Source organism: Bufo bufo, chromosome 4 (assembly GCF_905171765.1).
Source record: "Bufo bufo chromosome 4, aBufBuf1.1, whole genome shotgun sequence".
In the NCBI taxonomy this organism is placed as follows: domain Eukaryota; kingdom Metazoa; phylum Chordata; class Amphibia; order Anura; family Bufonidae; genus Bufo; species Bufo bufo.
Window position 1 is genome coordinate 560,297,680 of NC_053392.1, and position 21,499 is coordinate 560,319,178.

Genomic DNA, 21,499 nt, shown 5'->3' on the forward strand with positions numbered 1-21,499 from the left:
CATACACAAGGTCACATGTCCCTTATCAGCCAATAGAAGCTCGCAGGCCCTTAGTCTCCACATACACACAGTTTTACTCCAGGTTTCTATAACAACCCAGCCATCTTCACTGCTCTAGGTCAGCTCTAGGCTAGGGCTACATGACGACATGTGTCGTGCGACAATAAGTCGCACGACACATAGGGCACAACTAAACTGCTACATGTGTCGCGCGACATTAATGTCGCACCAATGTCACGCAACAATTTTTGTAATGATAGTCTGAGGTGTTGCATTGCGACATGTAACATGCTGCGACTGCAACAGTGGATTTTTTGCAACCATCGTGTCGCAGTCGCAGCATGTCACATGTCGCAGTGTGACACCATAGCCTATCATTATAAAAATAGTTGAGACAAAATGTTGCGCGTCACAAATTGTCGTGTAGCCCTAGCATTAAAGGTGCAGGGCGCTGTGGAGGTCACTGTTAAAGGGGTGGGCACTGTGGAGGTCACTGTTAAAGAGGCGTTCACTGTGGACAGGGGCGGACTGACAACTCATGGGGCCCCCGGGCAATAGGAGATTATGGGACCCCTGTGTCCTGCCCAGCCTCAAGTCACACCCACACACAGCCCCACCCACATATTGCGCCGCCCTCATCACCTACACTTGGTACAGAATTTCTCTTTACCACCCCCCCACCTTCTCCAACCACCCAGCATCCTTACTCACATAAAACAAGTAATATATATAATATAGCTTACAGTGAATTACTGTAGATACTTACAGTTCTGAAGACTCCAGCAGGCTCAGGATCAGTGCTCTGGGCAGGGGGCAGCTGGGCTCGGGTGGAAGTGGGCGCCACTCTGAAGTTCAGGAGACCTATAAGAGGCACCTGGGTTTTAGAGGGGGACAATAAAAAACTAAAAAATTTTCATTACACCTCAATTCAGACCTCCAATCAGACCCCCAATGTTAATCAGACCTCAACTGATTGCCCGAATCAGACATCCAATGTAAATAAGACCCCAATACGGCCTCAAATCAGACCTCAGCTCAGACCCCAATGTAAATTACCTCCAATCAGACCTCAGATGAGAGCCCCATGCCTCTCATCAGCCCCCATAATCAGCCCTTATGCCTCTCATCAGCCCCCATTATGCCTCTCTGCCCCCATTATGTACCTCTCAGCCCCCATTATGCCTCTTAGCCCTCATTATGCCTCTCAGTCCCCAGATTATGTGCCCCTTACAGTAGATATGCCCATATATGTGCCCCCTAACGGTCGTTATGTCAGATTATCTGCCTCCTCACAGTAGTTATGCCAGATTATGTTTAGAGTTGAGCGGACACCTGGATGTTCGGGTTCGGCAGGTTCGGCCGAACTTGATAAAAAAGTTCGGGTTTGGGACCCAAACTTGACCCGAACTTGACCCCAAACCCCATTGAAGTCAATGGGGACCCGAACTTTTGGGCACTAAAATGTCTCTAAAATAGTACTGGAAAGGGCTAGAGGGCTGCTTAAGAGCATGACAACTGTTCTGCAAACAAATGTGGATAGGGAAATTACTTAAAATAACATAAAATACAATAAAATTTAAAATAACAATCTGGATCTAGGAGTAGGAGGTTGAGGAGGCAGTGGATGGGTGTATGTGGCGGTGTAGGTTGACGTGGCGGTGTAGGTTGACGTGGCGGTGTAGGTGGAAGCGGCGGTGAAGGAGGAATAGGTTTCCAACACTGATTTGTGTTATATTTTATTTTTAAATTGGGGGTATTCCCCAAAATATTGGGACATATAACAAAATAAAACTAAGAATAAGTTCACTTGAGTACAAGAATGGATGGTTGAGGCTGGTATAAATGTCTATTCTGCACAAGGTACGGACAAGTCCTGTGGGATCCATGCCTGGTTCATTTTAATAAACGTAAGCTTGTCCACATTGGCTGTGGCCTGTGATAATGCTCTCTGCCGTGCTAAACACACGTTTATACTATACACTGGCTGCAGGGCAGGTCAGCACCTCCAACCCTGACAAAGCTTTTCCCCATCTCTGCCATGCTAACCCTGCCCTCAGAGGAGCTGGCCGTGACACAGCTGCGTTGGCGACCTCTTCCTCCTCCTCTGCCTTTGCCTTGTGCTTCCACTGTGCCCCCGCTGTCAGGTGGGAATGCCATCATCAGCGCTCGCTTGTAGTCGCGCATCTTCTGATCAGTTGCAGATGTTTTCACTAAATTTTGTTCCCTGTCAGCAATGCAGAGCAGGGGTTCATTCACGGCAAAAGGGAGTTCATGTCACCCAGCAATAGAACAGAGGATTTTGAGAGAATTAGGCCCCTGTCACCCAGGCACAGCAGGGGTTCATTCACGGCAAAAGGGGGTTCATGCCACCCAGCAATAGAACAGAGGATTTTAAAGAGATTTAGGCCCCTGTCACCCAGGCACAGCAGGGGTTCATTCACGGCAAAAGTGGGTTCTTGTCACCCAGCAATAGAACAGAGGATTTTGAGAGATTTAGGCCCCTGTCACCCAGGCACAGCAGGGGTTCATTCACGGAAAAAGGGGGTTCTTGTCACCCAGCAATAGAACAGAGGATTTTGAGAGATTTAGGCCCCTGTCACCCAGGCACAGCAGGGGTTTGTATACGCCATAAATTGTAAAATGTCACCCAACAATTGAAAGTAAGAATTTTTTCAATTTAGGCCTATTGCACACGACCGTATGGCTTTTTCAGTGTTTTGCGATCCGTTTTTCACGGATCCGTTGTTCCGTTTTTTGTTTCCGTTGTGTTTCCGTTTCTGTTCCGTTTTTCCGTTCCGTTTTTCCGTATGGCATATACAGTATACAGTAATTACATAGATAAAATTGGGCTGGGCATAACATTTTCAATAGATGGTTCAGCAAAAAACGGAACGGAAACGGAAGACATACGGATGCATTTCCGTATGTGTTCTGTTTTTTTGCGGACCCATTGACTTGAATGGAGCCACGGACTGTGATTTGCGGGCAATAATAGGACATGTTCTATGTTAAAAGGAACGGAAAAACGGAAATACGGAAACGGAATGCATACGGAGTACATTCCGTCTTTTTTGTGGACCCATTGAAATGAATGGTTCCGTATACGGACCGTATACGGAACGCAAAAAACGTCCAGTAAACGGGAAAAAAAAACGTCCGTGTGCAATAGGCCTTAGGGCACTAAAATTGGCACTTTTTTAAATTAAAATGGCTCTAAAATAGTCCTTGAAAATGCTAGAGGGATGTAAAAGGCAGTAAAATGTGCTTAAGAGCATGGCAACTGCTCTGCAAACAAATGTGGATAGGGAAATAACTTAAAATGAAATAAAATAACTAAAAATTACAAATTATTAACCTGCAACTCAGAGAAGGAGGTGGATATGGAGTTGGAGGTTGAGGAGGTGGTGAATGTGGTGTTGTAGGTGGAGGCAGCAATGGAGGAGGAGGAGGTAGCCAACAATGTTTTTTTTTATTTTTTATTGGGGTAGGTAGCCCCCAAAATGTTGGGACAAATAAAAAAAAAAGAAAACAAAGAATCATTGCACTTGACTTGAGTACAAGAATGTATGTTTGTAGTAGGTTCAGTAGGACGTGTAGCTGTGGCAGAACGGCCACGTCCTCTCCCTGCACCAGAGGCTCTACCAACACCACCACCACGAGCATGACCGCTTCCCTTATTATATGTTTTCCTCATAGTTAGCGTTTATAAAGCAAAGTAAAAAGTGGTTAAGTCTGTTAAAAATAATTAACCGCCAATAAAAACCCTGATGTAGAGTATTGCACTCTATTTATTTTTTTTAAACTCTATATGACAGCGGTATTTGTGGCCTAAATGTGACACTCACTTATGCACGTCTTATCCCAGATGTGCAGTCTATCAGAGTCTTTTTTCACCCCAGTATGCCAAAGCCGTATTTATGGCCTAAATGTGACAGTCACTTATGCACATGTAATCCCAGATGTGCAATATATTAGAGGCTTTTTTCACCCTAACCAAAATGCTGTATTTCTGTCCTAAATGTGACAGTCACTTATGCTTGTCTAATCCCAGATGTGCAGTATATTAGAGGGTTTTTTCACCCTAACCAAAAAGCTGTATTTCTGTCCTAAATGTGACAGTCACTTATGCTTGTCTAATCCCAGATGTGCAGTATATTAGAGGGTTTTTTCAACCTAACCAAAAAGCTGTATTTCTGTCCTAAATGTGACAGTCACTTATGCTTGTCTAATCCCAGATGTGCAGTATATCAGAGGCTTTTTTCACCCCAATATGCCAAAGCTGTATTTCTGGACTTGCAGACATGCAGATAGCCTGTGCTGGTGCACTATCGTTGCATAAAATGGCTGCCGATCAGAGTGACGGGCGGCGCTACGTGATTCCAGCTTAAATAGAGGCTGGGTCACATGCTGCAGTTGGCCAATCACAGCCATGCCAATAGTAGGCATGGCTGTGATGGCCTTTTGGTGCAAGTAGTATGACGCATGTTGATTGGCTGCTGTGCAGCCTTTCAAAAAGCGACATAAAAATCGCCGAACACCGAACCCGAACTTTTACGTAAATGTGCCGAAAACCCTAAAGTTCGGTACGAACCCGAACTTTACAGTTCGGGTTCGCTCAACTCTAATTATGTTCCCCTCACAGTAGTTATGCCAGATTATGTGCCTCTCACAGTAGATATGCCCAGATATGTGTCCCCTAATGGTAGTTATGTCAGATTATGTGCCTCCTCACAGTAGTTATGCCAGATTATGTGCCTCCTCACAGTAGTTATGCCAGATTATGTGCCTCTTCACAGTAGTTATGCTAGATTATCTGCCTCTCGCAGTAGATATGCCCAGATATGTGCCCCCTCACAGTGGTTATGGCCAGATATGTGCCCCCTCACAGTAGTTATGCCTGATATGTGCCCCTTCAAATTAGTTATGCCCACAGCCCCCTCACAGTAGTTGTTGCCCCCAGTCTGCAGCTTTATAAAAAAAACAAAAAAAACATACTTACCTTTTTTCCTGATGACGCGCTCCCACACTCACATCACACTGCTGGCTGTGCAGGAGGCCGATTCCCGGGCCTTCAGCACTCCTCCCACAGCCAGCAGTGGGATGTGTGGCCAGCAGGGGGAGCGCTTAGAAGAACAATGAAGCAGGGAACGGAGAGCGCTCCCTGCTTTGATATGGAAACAACAGCCCCGCAGTGACAAGAACTGCCAGGTGTGTGAGTGCGCACCACGCGCCCCCCCCCCCCTTGCCTCTGCGCCAACAGCCCCCCCTTCTTTGCCTCATATTATACATGTTTGAGGAGTGCTCTGATGGGGCCTGGTATGGTCACTGTACTTTATGCTGGGTCCTGTACTTCAGAGCGCTCCATTACATCTGAGTGCAGAAGACGGCCCTGATGTGGCCCCCTAATGGCCACGGGCCCTCGGTCCATGCCCAAGTGCCCGAATGGTCAGTCCGCCCCTGATTGTGGATGTCAGCTCTATACACTAAATCCCAGTGACAGGTTCCCTTTAAACTTTTTGGGGATCCCTGGTGTTGTCCATAGATGGGGGGAGAAGACCGAGAACGACATTCTCCTGGGCGATGAGCAGGAGCCAGGGCGCTCCATTGATTCCAATTTAGTGCAAATGGGGGCCTTCATGCTCCAGTGTTTGAAGAGGGACCCCCTTATAAAAAGCATAAAGAGCAAGGACCAGTACTGGGTGGCAACGTACTTAGACCACCAGTACAAACATAAAATGGCAAACATGTTACCAGCATCACAGAGGGCTGTCAGAATGCAGCATTTCCAGGCCCTGCTGCGAGAGATTCTGTATTCTGCGGTTGCAGAGGAATTTCCACCCACAGAGAAACAGTTGCAGGTACCAATCCTACCGCGCATGCAAGAAGATTGCAGGGGGGATTGTGACCGATAAGCGCACTCGCCTACCTAACGACAGTGTAGACTACCTCACATTTCTAAAAATGATTGAGGCATGGATCTCGGAGGAATTCAACACCTGTGTCGACCACGTTTAATTGAATTTCCTCATGCCAACCCACACATATCCGCCAACAAAGAATGGTCCTGTCTTATGCATTGACTGTCTAATATACCTCCAGCCACATAATCACTTGATATTTTCTGTCCGGTGAATGCCTAATGTTTGAGGCCTGTACTCCACTGGCCTGCAGAAAAATTGTTATCCATTGACTGTCTAATATACCTCCAGCCACATAATCACTTGATCTTTTCTGTACGATGAATGCATAATTTTTGGAGCCTGTAATCTAACTGGCCAACAGTAAAATTATTATACGGTAACCACCTAATGTACAGTACCTCCAGCCACATAATCACTAGTTCTTTTCTGTACGGTAAATGCCTAATGTTTGGGCCCTGTACTCCACTGGCCTGCAGTAAAATTGTTATCCAATGACCGTATAATGTACCTCCAGCCACATAATCAATTGATCTTTCTGTACGGTGAATGCCTAATTGTTGGGGCCTCTGAGGATTTTAACACCTGTGACGACCACGTGCTATCGAATTTAACCTATTATAATTTGGGATTTTTTCAACAGGGGGGATTTCGTTAAAAAACACCAAAACAGAGTATATGTGGTATACGATCCTAATAATTAATGTCTCAAAAACCTGGCTAGAACGTTAAAATAATACAAAAAAAATGCTTATTAGGTATTTAAGTATAATAAGTTATAGGATGTGACCCCAATTAATTCTTACAAACAGGTACTGAAAAGGCATATAAAGCTCAGATGGTAGGACTCTAATCTAGAGCCACTAACATTTGGAGCAATGGTAATCGCAGTGTGCCAATAGTCAATTTGCACTGACACACCGCAATGACCAATGTGTGAACTATGCCTTAAATTGATAACTGTGCCTGATGGTAAGCTATAACAAGGCTACCATAGTGTGATCAGGGACAGATCTTGTGGATCCCAGGTCTGCAAACTGGTATAAAGCGTGGATCAAAGGATGCTAGGTGACCGCAATATAACAGGCGTCAACTCCAATCTCTGCTTGACGTAACACAGCCTGGTAATAGTAATAACCAGCTGGTTACTAATTACCATCAGGGACAGTTATCAATTTAAGGCATCGTTCACACATTGGTCTTTGCGGTGAGTCAGTGCATATTCACTATTGGCACACTGCGATTACCATTGCTCCAGAGTCCTACCATCTGAGCTTTATATGACTTTTCCGTACCTGTTTGTAAGAAGTAATTGGGCTCACACCCTATAACTTTTTATACTTGAATTCCTAATAAACCTTTTTTTTTTTTTTACGTTCTAGCCAGGTTTTTGAGAGGGGATTTCATTAGCCATGTTTTTAATCCAATTTTATATTTTTAGTTCTTTTAAACATATGTATTTGACATGTATTTGTACTGGCCTACAGTAAAATTGTTATCCACTGACCGTCTAATATACCTCCAGCCACATTATCACTTGATGCTTTCTGTCCGGTGAATGCCTAATGTTTGGGCCCTGTACTCCACTGGCCTTCAGTAAAATTGATATCCAATGACCTTTTAATATACCTCCAGCCACATAATCACTTGATCTTTTCTGTACTGTAAATGTCTAATGTTTGGAGCCTGTACTCCACTGGCCTGCAGTAAAATTGATATCAAATGACCATCTGATATACCTCCAGCCACATAATCACTTGATGTTTTCTGTCCGGTGAATGCCTAATGTTTGGGGCCTGTACTCCAGTGGGCTACAGTAAAATTGTTATACAGTGACCGCCTAATGTACCTCGAGCTACATAATCACAATTTATTTTATGTCAGGTGAATGCCTAATTTTTTAGGGCCTGTAATCTCGTGGCCCAAAATAAAAAATTTCTAGGCTCCAGCAGGGCACCTTTTTGAGAATTTCCCTTTAAGATGCATAAAAATGCTGATTAAAATATATATTTTTTGTGTGAATTTTTGTCATTGATCCCCCTCCAGAATGTCACTGTCCATGTTGTGGGAATATTTGTGCACTTATAGTAAGTATTTGGTGGCTGAAAATATGACCTGAATGTTTTCCAGGTTTGCATGCCATTAAAGTGAATGGGGCCTGCCGCGAACTTGCGGTTCGCGAACATTTGTTCGGCTGATGTTCGTCCATCACTAAATACCATATGGCTGCAAAGGACCTTCAGAGTAGATTCTCTAAACGAGGTTATCCAGCAAAAATCTTGCATGAGGCTCATCAATACTCTTTGAGCAGTAACAGGGACACTCTGCTGAACCCTAGACAGAAACCCGACAGTGATAAAGTCCCCTCAATTATTGCGACTTTCGATACTGCACATGCTGAAGTATGACAGATTCTGAATACATAATAGGGCATTCTCAGGTCAGACCCTGACATAGGTCAACATATTGGCAATGTTCCTGCCATTACATACCATCGTGGCCGTAATTTGAAGGATCGCCTAGTTCACAGTTTTTTTCAAACACCAGGAACAGAGACGTGGTTAAGAAATGTCACAATGGGGACATACAAATGTGGCACATGTGTAGCATGTAATTTTGTTTTACAAAGTAAACAATTTACATGCACGCATACTGGTATGATTTTTGATATTCGATCTTTTATCAACTGCAAGACCTCTGGTCTGATTTACCTCATCACCCGCAGCTGCCGAATCCAATACATAGGCAAAACCATCCGAGAGTTCAGAAAACGTATTGGAGAGCATGTGGGTAATGTTAGGAATGACAATGATACCCCTGTTGCAAAACATGTGAAGCAATTTCACAACGCCAACCCCAGATCCCTAAAGTTTCAGGGCACTGAAGTGATTAAATGTTCACCATGAGGGGGCGATTTTGACAAATTAGTTCAGAAAAAATAGGCAGATTGAATATTTAAATTGGGTACAGTCAAACCTACCAGTTTGAATGACCAGATATCATTCCCCTGTTTCATTGACTGAGGCGGTATTTAGGGATATTTCACATATCTCAATACCAAATTGGAGATGGTAGTGGTAGGTACGGAGTACCCCTACCAATGCATCACTGGGTTTAGAGGTATGGACTTTGCCTTCCCCTCCACCACTCCCATAAATTTTTCCTTTGTGTTTGTAGTTAATAGATGTGCTTGAGCATAATAATGCTCAATATTCAAATACGTCACAAGAAAGGGGTAATTACATTGTACCTTTTCAGGCCTCTTTCCCCTTTTCCCTGACTTTGGTTCATGTAAATCTGTCTAGCAAACATGTATATTCCCTGGAATTATCTTTCTTCCCAACATTGGATTGGTCAACAATAAATTATGTCATTGTTACAGTACCTAGATACTCATTTATGTCTTGTTTAATCACTTTGTATGAATAACTAGGTGTTGGCAATTAGCAGTTTATGAGATACGTGTCATGAAAAATAACGTTCTACATGATGACCCTAAATGGGGGATTCATAATAATCATGATCTCCATTCTACTCCCATGCCTCGTCCCTATACATTTATATACAGATCCCCCTTACTTGCCATTCCACATGGCTGCAGGCCGTTGGGGAACGGACTATACATTCTAACTCCACCTCACCTGACCAGCCCCTGCAACCTTATTGGTTTGTTCATCTTCAATGGGCGTGATTCCTCCTTTCATTTTCCAAAAGGAGGAGTGAAAAATGAAAGGTGGAATCTGATGGGTTGCTATGGGCAACTTTGCACCAGTTTGATAAATCTCCCCCTGCATCTTTAGATGTTGTGCCTCTTTGTTGTGCATAACCAATGCTCTGTGCAGTGGTTTCTAGAATCTAGAATCATTGTTCATTGGCTTTACTTGAGTGCATTTTGGGATTTGTTGTTCCATGTTCTTATTGTTGTCTTTATTGTAGTTGTGTTTGTTGTGGGTTTAGTTTCCTGTTTGTGGTTTGGGCTTTGTGTTTTTGTTGCTGTCTAGTTTGACTTAGCAGTTAGAGTCATTTTCTGGTAGGCTTTATTTCTCTTACCTACATTTATCTCTCTCCACTTTGCCATTTTCCATCTGATTCATTACCAGACTCCATCTTCCTCATCCAATTTCTTGTCATTGCCTGTCGATCTAGTGCCGTTTTTTTCTTCATATATAATCTAATACATGCTTTATATATTTTTTCTGGAGACCATCTGTTTTTATGTAATTTGTCTTTACTCTACTTCTGGGGTTATCTGAGTACCAAGAGCCATAGTTAATACAGGTCAAGTCTAGTTCTGCATTCTTGCAAAGAGTCAGTAATTACAAGTGTATGGCATTTTTTCAATTTATTCAGAAAAGTCCCTTTAAAGGATAACTGTTGCATTTTTGACTATTAGATTTTGGTGATTAATTTCACTTTGTTGGCCCTGTTTTAATTTATGATTGTTTAATAAATAACCCCTAAAAACCACATTTTTGTCCCCAGTACTGGCTATTGTTACCTGAGATAAAAATCAGGTTGCTAGGCATCCTCGTCTACCAGTTTTCTCAGAGGAAGACGGGGGACGCACAAGCGGGCTGTCCTCCTGCCTGCGCGCGCACATTACTGGCCAGAACTGACAGCCAGAGTAATAGTTGTAAGGGAATTAATAAAAAGCCAGGTCCTCCCTGGCAGCTGATAACAGTGCCTGGGCTGTGTACACTTTTCACATCCCTGCGCTTGGCAGATGCTCCCTTAGCAGTGCTGGAGAATGGGGGCTGGAGCAGGAGCCGCTCAGCAACATGTGGTAAGAGGAGAGCTTGGAGGACTACAGGCTTCAGCCAGACTCGGGAACTTAACTGCAAGACCCCCCTATACAGTGCTGGTCTTCACTAACTTCACTGCAGGCGTCCTATGGATTAACCCCTGCATGACTGCATGGCTTCACCAACTTCTCTGCATCCTACAAGTAACCCCTGCATGGGTTCACTAAGTGCAGCCCCACATTGGCCCAGATTAACCCTTTAGTACCACACATGGCTCTGCTCTTCCTATACATTGTATTAGCCGCTTAGCCCTACACATGGCTCTGCTCTTTCTATAGTAAAAAAAAAAACCTGCAGCACAGTCAGTAAGTTCCATATATACTGTACCATCTGTATACACAGTTCAATGCAAACATTTGGGAGGGCTCTGATTACTGGCACTTTTGGGGGCTATTGTTACTGGCACATTTGAGGGGGGCTCTTGTTACTGGCACATGATTGGGGGGCATCTATGGGGGCACATTTTACTGGCACAATTTTTTTTTTTCAAAAGTGGGAAAAAATCTGTTTTTCTTTTTAGTTGCCATATTTTGATCCCTATAACTTTTTTGAAATTATATGTACGGAGCTGTGTGGGGGCTCATTTTTTGCGGCGCAATCTGATCTTTTCATTGATACCACTTTATAGTATGGGCGTTTTTGCATATTGCGACACCGATGATGTGTATTTTATTTTTAAAAAAATCATTTTGGCAAAAGATGGGTTGATTTGAACTTTTATATGTTTAATTTAATTTAATTTTTTTAAACATTTTTTTTTACACTTTTGTATAGTTCCCATAAGGAACTATAACATGCAATCATTAGATTGCTATTCTCATACAGTCCAATGCAATAGCATTGGAATATATGAGAAAATCGCATATTTCCTATGGAGCCTATTGCAGGTTAGGCTCCATAGGAAATACTATGCAGCAGCCTGGGTTTCATTCATAGAGACCCAGGCTGCAGCAGGCACGCTCCAGCTTTCTGTGTCCAAGCTAAATTGAGGCTCTACAATCCAGCCACTTCCTAACGAGTATGTGATAGAAGGAGGAGGAGGGTGTGTTTAAGTGGGGAGAGCAATGATTGGTTGAGGTGCAGAAGCTAGTGCATGAGAGGAGCTCAATGCATTGTGGGTAGTGAGGGCAGGTGGGATTAGCCTCAGGGTGAGGGCAGTGGCAGCCATCTTAACAGAATAGTGAAATTGCAGTTTTATGCAGACTGGTTGCTAAGGGCTGAATCTTATTAAATATGGGGTAAGTAAGTCTAATAGTTATTGATTCGGGAATATCATGTTATTAGTAACTACATATATGAAAATTTAAATTAGAGTCTAAATGTGACAGTTATCCTTTAAGGGTAGATATAAGCGCAACATAAATATTCTGGACTCAGATGCAAAATGTAAGGAACAAAAAGAAAGCAAAGAATGAGCTCGCAGTCTAAAGAAATTTGTTGCAACACATGTCCATAGTTATGCTCGGTGCATGGAGACGTGGAGCCAGGTCCTGGGTATCTTCTGCAACAAGGCAATGTCCAAGGCCAAGCATAAAATATAAAATAAAAACTTTGTTTATTCAATATACATTATAAAAAACAGAGATGTGCACCCACATTAAACAGGAACATAGAAGCTTGCTGAGTTTGCATAGAGAATCTTAATCATAACTATATGGTGAGCACTTGAAATTCTCTTCCTAGAGATGCAAAATGTTTAAAATTGGCTTCTACCTCACAGGGTTTTTTGCCTTCCTCTGGATCAACTTGCAGGATAACAGGCCGAACTGGATGGACAAATGTCTTTTTTCGGCCTTATGTACTATGTTACTATGTTACTATCATATACCATGTATAGAACTGGTCTCCTCATATGGGGCAGGGGAACTTTTTTGATCCTCTTAAAGGGGTTGTCCGGGTTCAAAGCTGCCTAGCTTTTAGTGCCAGTGATGTCACCAGGCTCATTGCTAGGTGGAAGCCTCCATATAGCTTACTCTTGGAGAGCCTGGTATGTCACTGGATCTTCAGAAAAAGCCTTCGCCCAGGCCAAAGGAGAGCATCAAAGCATGAAATGCTCCAATGCTCATATCAGAGGGGCTGCCTGGGTGAAGACACGGATATGTCCGGGTTCAGCTCTGAACCAAGACAACTCCTTTAAGCTCCAGGAAACAGGTGAATCTTAAATCTCTGTACCCCTAACCTTATTTTCCTGGGAATGTAGGACATAAATAAGCACTACAAACCCCTTGTCTTTAAAAAGCATTATATTGTGGTTATAGTTGAAAGGGGCTAGAGATGGGCTCATTTTCAAAAAATGTGGGTACAAATAAATTTTACCAGAATCAAAAGTACTTTAAATGCCAGGAAAAGTCTCTCCCCCCCCCTCCCCGCCCACTCTCTCCACTCTCATTTCTCTCATATCAAATCTCAAGATATTCATCTAATTAGGGATGAGAGAATTTCATATTTTGAAGTTTGTGCGCGGGTTTGTGTTGCAGTATTTACTGAATTGCGTTATGGATTCCGTTACCACAGACCATAACGCAATTCCATGACGGAATGCATGACGGAAAGCCTTTAGAGCCATTCCGTTATTCATTCCGTCATAATAGAAGTCTATGGCCTGCATAACAGATCCGTCCGGTTTCCGTTATGCAGGAGAGGACTCCAACATAACGTAAACCAGACAGATCCGTTATGCAGGCCATCGACTTCTATTATGACTGAATTAATAACGTAATGCCTCTAAAGGCTTTCCGTTATGAATTCCGTCATGGAATTGTGTTATGGTCCGTGGTAACGGAATCCATAACGCAATTCAGTAAATACCACAACACAAACCCGCACACAAACTTCAAAATATGAAATTCGCTTATCCCTAATGAATCAAATAAAAAAAAAATTAATTCAGGTCAAATTTTAAGTATAAACAATTGATTTGCTCATCTCTATGGATGACATTTATTGGACTGGACTGCATCTAGTAGCTTGATGTGCATTTCAAAATTGAAAAGTATAGTGTTCCTATTAGATGATAAGTCTCTATTATGTTGGATTATAGAGCAGGCAGAGCTGGTCCATAATCTCATCTGTTGAAGAGCTACAGCAGGGAACATTTTATCTCAGAACAAACAATAACGCTGTTATCTTCATCACTGGAAGATATACTTTATAGCCCAGCCACACATTCATCATTCAAGTGGTAATATACTATGACATAGGGTTTTCCTTATTACATGGTTTCACAGACATGTTCTTGCTTTGCATTTGCCTTGTCTTCTTTTTATGTGACTCTAAATCTGGCTTTATAAGAGTTTTAAAACCCACGATTTATGGAGGCAACAACATGCACTTTTATTTTGTTTTTTATCTCGCTGCCATAAAAGTAAGCATGATTTATTTTGGCATTATGATCTTTCCCTGATTATACATGAAACACAAAACATCAGTCTAATCTCAGGGTTGGTTTAGTTTTTTTATGGAATGCGGCAGATGGAATGACAGATGTCACATCAATATAATTTGGCTCACACTCTCATTTCCATTGTTGAACGCAGCAGGAGCCTATCTTTAGGTTAAGGCTCTCCTAGGTATACAATATATATATGCAGTACATTTCAGCTACAGCTATATCTTCTCCCTAGTGCACTTGTAAATGCTGCCTTGCACTTTTGTAAAGGCTTCCCATGTGATTCTTTAATATTTGGAAGAATATAACTAGTTTATGTAATTGCTTCTGTGGGGTTTCGCTCTGGTAGACAGGCTAGCGGACGCAGTGTAAAGGCAATTACAAAGTCTTTAACAGTTCTGTGTTTATTCACACATAAGGAAAAAATGAAATGACCGTTCACAGTCTTGGTGTTTGTTCACACCATGCAATGTCCATAGAACAAAATCTTCACCTGGTTAGCAGTTTTCCACCCGCAGTCCACAGCAGGCTATAGGGGCCTGTTTCTCGGCATGCGGCTCTCAGACTTTTAACACGGCACAAATTCACAGGACCCAAAACACAGAGACTCCCCAGCTTCTCTGTCAGATGGAGGATAAACCACACACAGTTGAGACTGCTGGCTGGGTTTTATATAGGCCACAAAAGACCCAGCCTGGAGCTTGAGGGGAAGCCACCCACCCAGCACTTTGGCTACTCCCAGTAAGAGCCGGCCCGGATCGGCTTTACAGCCATACTAACTGCAAACAGTGTCAGTCAGCACTAACTGTCGCTGACACTTAAAACTACCGGCTCTTACCTCACCGAAGCCAGGAATCTCGGTGACGTATTCCTTCCATCAATGGCGGCACCTTGCGCCTTCCTACACTTCTCATCTAATATCCCATTATGCTTTAATCCATTTGTGGTCCATTTTATGTCTGTTCTTTAACGCCTGTTACATGTCTGTTTTAACTACAGTGGTAGTCTGTAGGCTTATTCACACCCTGTTTTTTGATGGCCAGTGAAAAAAAATTGAACATTGTATTTTGGCCATTTGACTGACCAACATCATCCATACAATTGATGGGGACAGTTTTTACTGCTGTTTCTCAGAAAGGCATCAGTGAAAAAATAGGCCATTAAAAATGAACCGTTTTACTATTTATAACGTCCTTTTTTTGTGTCATGTGAATTTAGCCTTAGAAATACATTTGGGTAAATGAAGAATAGGAGTGTCCATCCTGGCTGCCCAGCTGGCTTTGTTTTTAGCAGTCTTTTATGTTATAACGTTATACAGATAGTCCTTTCTTACCCTTCCTCGACCTATCCCAAGATAAGTAGGGCTTGATGAGCAGATTTAAAAAAAATATGATTTTGAGATACTTTGTCAGAAGATGTTTATGCTATATGGGTCTATATGTAACTGATGTGTGGTTGTGATGCAGATTGGAGCTTGCTGACGGTTTTGCCTCAATATTTTGTCACAATGTTTTATTACATTTTTCTGGTAAAAATGGTGGTCCTCTTAATTTTGATACAAGTTTATGATATGATTACACTACACAAGCTGGTAAATTAAAACCTGATGAATATAGGCACTGTATATTGCATTTTGTCTAGTCCACTGAGGGGTTGGTGCTTGGCATAGGGGTTTAAATAAGACCTAAGACTGGAGTCTTTCACTGCCTCTTAACCATAGCTAGGTATAGCTAAAAATCTAAATCAAGTGTACTGTATATGTTTCAAAGGGTCAGCCCATAGGACTTCTGGATGGTCCCTAATTGGTGGTAAGGAACTGTGTAGAGATCCTATCAATGCATACTGTAATGATAGCAACCAATGTTCATGAAAAGGAGATATGAGCAAACCAGCACTAAATAGGCACCTCATTTTAATCTGTGTCCCCTCACCTCTGTGGCCCTAATCAAAAGATATAAGGAAACCTGTTATATGGATTTCACTAGTATAATAGCATGGGTCCACATGTGCACCATGGAAATACAATGGCTTATAATATCTAGATGAAGGGTGTAGCTATGGGAGATGAAGAGATAACAGTCACACCCAGGACTTGATATCCCAAAGGTCCCACTGCCACATAAGACACTAGTATGATACATAGCACATGGAGGGGATGACAGATTTTTCATTGAGGACTAGGGGCTTCCAGTTATGCCTCTGATCAAGATCTTTGATGTTATTCAATCCTTAATTGCAGTAATGATAAAAATGGATAGAAGACATTTCTTAAAACTGTAAAAAAAAAAAGGATAGAGAACAAGTTTAACCTAATCACTTAGTTGGGCCTGTCCTCTATCTCAAGGTTGTCCGTATTGTATTCTGGGAACTGCAATCAGCAGACACAAGCAAGACATAAAACTGTACAGAGGAAATCACCTCTTGATGGATAAAGCCTTTATAGTTGATGTTTGCTACTGTTCATTTTTTTTCTTTTACTTACTTGATAACATCTATAGATTCACTGTAATAAATATAGTGAAAAAAAATATGAATTTGTGAAAAATACAAAAAATATGACTCAGTATGACATATTAACTAAAAGAAAAATAATGACTCACCTAATTTGTATTTTCAGAGGCAACAGTTTTAAGCTATGATGGAAGCATGTTTATGAAGATTCAGCTCCCTGTGGTCATGCACACAGAGGCAGAAGATGTTTCACTGCGTTTCCGGTCTCAGCGTGCTTATGGTATTTTAATGGCGACTACATCCAGAGATTCTGCAGATACCTTACGTTTAGAACTGGATGCTGGACGTGTAAAACTAACGGTCAATTTAGGTAACACAAAAAAAAAAAAATTCAAAAACTAACCTGTCTACTCATTTCAAATCACATTTAATCTTGCTTGCTGTCACATAAGTTACTTTTTTCTTTTATTTTTGCACAATTTCCATTTTTATACTTAGAAAATTTACATATTTATTTCGCTTGCACAAAACACAATTCATAACAGTTGAAAAAGAGAAGACGAAAAAAAAAAAAGGATCTGTCGTAGTCTCCAAAGAGTTGTCAGACGAAGAACGGTCCATGACTTCTATAGAGTTCTTTTTGCTGCAGTTTGTTATACTACGTGTGCTTCTCTTTTTGAACAATCTCTTCTACACTGTTTCACACTAAAAATTCATTTTGCTTAATTTTATTTTTTTGTGGTTGCATTTTTACGTTTTTCAATCAAAAGTGAACAATAACCCTTCAATGACCAAGGTCTGCGGCCCTTAGCATACAGTCTGGAGAACATTATCCACACAATTTCTTACACAGAAAAATGCATTGGTGGCCTAGAAGAAAAAAAGATATTGAAATTGATTATATTCAATGTCAAAAATAATTTTCTTGACATTTTCTTTTCATATGTTCTACTTTTTACTTAGAATTATCGTTTTTGTTATTGTTTTTGATTAATTGTAAGCAATATGGTTTTTGGATCGTTGTAGTTTTTAGATAGACACTGCTTTATTATAGGAAAAGATGTTTCTGGAATCATGCTGAATTGCACAGTGTTTAGGAGTAGCTTTTAAATAGCAACATGAATTTAAGGCTGAGAAATGCTTTACGTGCAGCTTTTCAGATGTTCCTTTGCCTCCCTCTCGTGGCTGACATTTGCTGCTTTACCGTAGGATCCATCAATGCAGCTGTGTTCTGTAGCAAGATGTGTGCGTGTTTTGATCCCAGACTGTTTGCCACCACTTTTCTGATGCGGTTGACGACACATGACAAACTCTGCTACTTGGGATTAAAATCTTGGTTTTGAAATATATGTTCTCCCCAAAGGATCAAATATGAGATTATTCTGAACACAATAAACTAGATTTTTTTTTTTTTTAGCTGATACAAATAAAAGAAACAAAATGGTTATTTCTTTTCATTTGACAAGTCTCCTTTGCTGTCGGGATGTTTCTATTTTTGTTTAGTATTTTTATTACTATTATTTTTATCTTATACTTTTTCTAAAAATGAAAAAATACTTTTCTGTTTCAAGTTATGGGGTATTTTCTCTTTAGCATCAACAATTGTAATTTTCTATTTGCCAACGCATACATTTTAAATCTTTGGGGTGGAACATTACTGCACAAGATGGATGATCTTTTTGGCAAGCTCGATACCCCCATTGTGATGGAACTTAATACTGTGTATCCAGTTTTTCAATGTTCTGGCACAGATGGGGAGAAAGTTAGCGGCCTGTCTAGATCTACGTCTTGCTTTAAAGAGTACAGCTTTAAAGAGTACTGAGGTTTATCTTCATGTAGCACAGTTTGAATTGGCCAATATAATATAATACAATCTTGAAATACAGTATTTAAGACAATTTTTGTCTATGTGTAATACTGGCACAAGAATATACTTGTGTGTGTAGAATGGCCACATGTGCATGTGTCTGTCCCCGGAAGGGTGGACTGTAATTTTATTGGATGTCTGCAGCTAATACCTTGAAGGATAAATATTCATTTCTCATCTATTCTTCCCTATCTAGACTGTATCAGGATTAACTGTAATTCCAGTAAGTGCCTATTCAACAATTATTTCTTTTTTTCTACTGTATATTAAATATGGAATATTATAAAATTATTAAATGCATATTAGTAAAAACAAACACATTAATGCATGGACTATAATAGGTATTTTTAGAGTTTGAGTTGATAATAAAAGGAAATCTGGACTGTGACTTTATTCTTACATGCTAGAATTATAGCATTTTTTGGTCAAAATGTATTTCTAGATTGTACTTTTACCTGTGGAGTAAATACACATAAATGTAATTAACTAATAAAAGGTGAAAGGCATTAACTGTAACACATTAATAGGTTTACAGAATCAAAAAGGCTAAAAAAAAGCAGCCCATTATTGAATAATCCATGCAAATGGTTGAATTTTTTTAACCATCAATTGAAAAATATGAATCCATTATAATAAACATATTATATAGTATGATTCTATTTTTTTTTTTTATTGAAAATAAGTGATCAAAATAGTTAGATGTTCGTTTGAGGAAAAATATAATACTGGTTTTCAAATGCTCTTAACAGGTTAAAGAAAGCATATTTTCCTAATATTCTTATATATTTTTAAGTTAAAGGAATCTATAATCAAAAATTGAATTGTTTACATCAAACCTTTATGCTAGCTATAGCTTTGGTGTTAATTTGTGCAGTTTTTAAACTAACCCATAACCTCATAATAGAGTGACACTTTCTATTCCTCACACTTCACTTATCAGCAGTCACCTCATTATCATCACAAAGTAGAATTACATTGAAGGTTAAATTCTTTATAATAAAACTGGTGACAGATAACACAGGATTACACTATTGATATTAGGTAATTGGTACTGCACAACCCCTTCTTCTTCCTGAATAGTGAGTCCATTGCACATGTCACAAAGCATACTTGTAATGCTGATAAAGTCATCTAAAATCTCTGAAGCGCCAGTGGTAGCAGCTTATACAAGATGGTTGTTACAATAATCATGTAAAAAATAAAAGTATACAATAAAAATAGATTATTAATAATAATAATAATAATAATAATAATAAAATATGTTTCACTATATTTTAAAATAAAAAAGGGATATGTTCCCTTTAAAGTCAATGAAATATGAATGACACAACTGATGAAAAAAATGTATTAATCTTTCGAACCTTGTAACATATAAAAATATACAATCTTACACATTGTAAGACATACTTAAAGGGATCCTGTCATGTGGATATATGATTATAATCTAACTAATTATATAAAATCATTAACTACTAAAAAGTACCTTAGATGTATTTACTTACTGGTGTGACAGATGGTTACCTCATAATATACACACAAAGATGCCACATGCCGCATGCTAATAAGCTGATTTGAGTCCAGCGTGATGTCAGTGAGTCCAGCGTTTTTTTTAATTCAGTGATATAGCCACTCCCCTGCCCACCTGCTGCTGATTCATATGGAAAAAAAACTGTCATTCAGCAGCAGGTAGGCGGGGAGAGTCAGGAGCTCATGAATATTCAGGACTCATCATTATCAGCTGGAGCAGATTGACTGGGTTAATTAAAGAAAGTGACCCAGCATTTTGCTAAGAGAATCAGTCACTTATTTATGTTACCCTTAGTTAGGACACCATAAAACTAGTGACAGGTTCCCTTTAAGGAAACTATTTATTCAGCATTTTGTTATATTTATATAAGTAATACAACATATTGAACAATTCAAACTTAAAAAGATTAGTTTTGATCAGGTTTCCACCAAATTTAACAGGGTTTTCTGGGAACTCTTCACGATTTACTTATGTCCCTTAGGCCTCATGCACACGACCGTATTTTGTTTCCGTGTCCGATCTGTATTTTTTGCGGATAGAATGCGGACCCATTCATTTCAATGGGTCTGCAAAAAACACGGACAGCACACCGTATCAGTATGTCCGTTCCGTTGCTCCGCAAAAAAAATAGTGCATGTCCTACTTTTTTCTAGTTTGCGGACAAGGATAGGCATTATTACAATGGATCCGCAAAAAAAACGGTTCCGCAAAAAAAAACTATGCCATACGGAATGATGTCCGTTTTTTTTTGCGGATCCGCTATTTGTGGACCGCAAAACACATACGGTCGTGTGTATGTAGCCTTAGTGTGCATTTGGTGCACTATGGGGTGTGTGTGCACCAAAAAAGCTAATATATGCCTGCTGTGAGCAGTTATAAATGTGTGCCTTAATTTCTAGAGTAGATGATAGTATATCTGTCAGCCGTGTAAGGTCACACCCCTCGCACTTTTAAAAAGCAATGAAGGAAGTGAAAAACAGCAAAAAGAGGTGGCTTAGACTCAACATTGTGACTTTGTGCATCTAAATATTGGCATACACCTAGATTTCAACACAAAAAAACCCCTATACAAATATGAATGTAGCCTAAATGACATTTATTCTGTTTTTATTGTACGACTTTCTTTACTTTTTTATGACATTCATTATGAGTGGCTTTTGGTGTCAAAACAATTTTCTTTGAGGTTGTTGTCTGCTCTCCTTTCTCTTGAAGCATTGTTCATGCATGAGTTTAGTCCTCCATTTCCTAACAGCTTGGCTAATTGGTTTAGAAAATCATATTAAGTGGATAAATGTGACTTGCCATAATGGTAAGTAAAGTAATGGTAAGCAAAATTTTCGACAGTGATGAAATAAAAGGTTAAATAATAATGATTAATGTGTAACAAATGATTAATATGCAATAGTATTCAAAATTTTAAGCAATATAAGGCAGGTATTTTTATATTGTAAGATATCATCATCCATTTGTATATCATTCAAAGGCAATAAAAATGTCTCTGATAGGGTTAAAAAATGTAAATATTGAGAACAGTTGGCAATTTTT

General features: G+C 40.2%; 1 protein-coding gene across 9 annotated transcripts in view; it reads left to right on the top strand.

Annotated features, from left to right (window-relative positions):
* Positions 1–21,499, top strand: part of NRXN1 (neurexin 1) — a 1,679,151-nt gene that overhangs the window by 837,882 nt on the left and 819,770 nt on the right. For 8 of the 9 annotated variants that reach the window (XM_040430258.1, XM_040430259.1, XM_040430265.1 and 5 more), the window contains 2 exons: positions 16,726–16,929; positions 18,623–18,649. In XM_040430258.1, coding sequence (XP_040286192.1) covers positions 16,726–16,929; positions 18,623–18,649 — 231 coding nt within the window. The remainder of the gene's footprint in view (positions 1–16,725; positions 16,930–18,622; positions 18,650–21,499) is intronic. The other variant, XM_040430261.1, reaches the window with a different exon arrangement.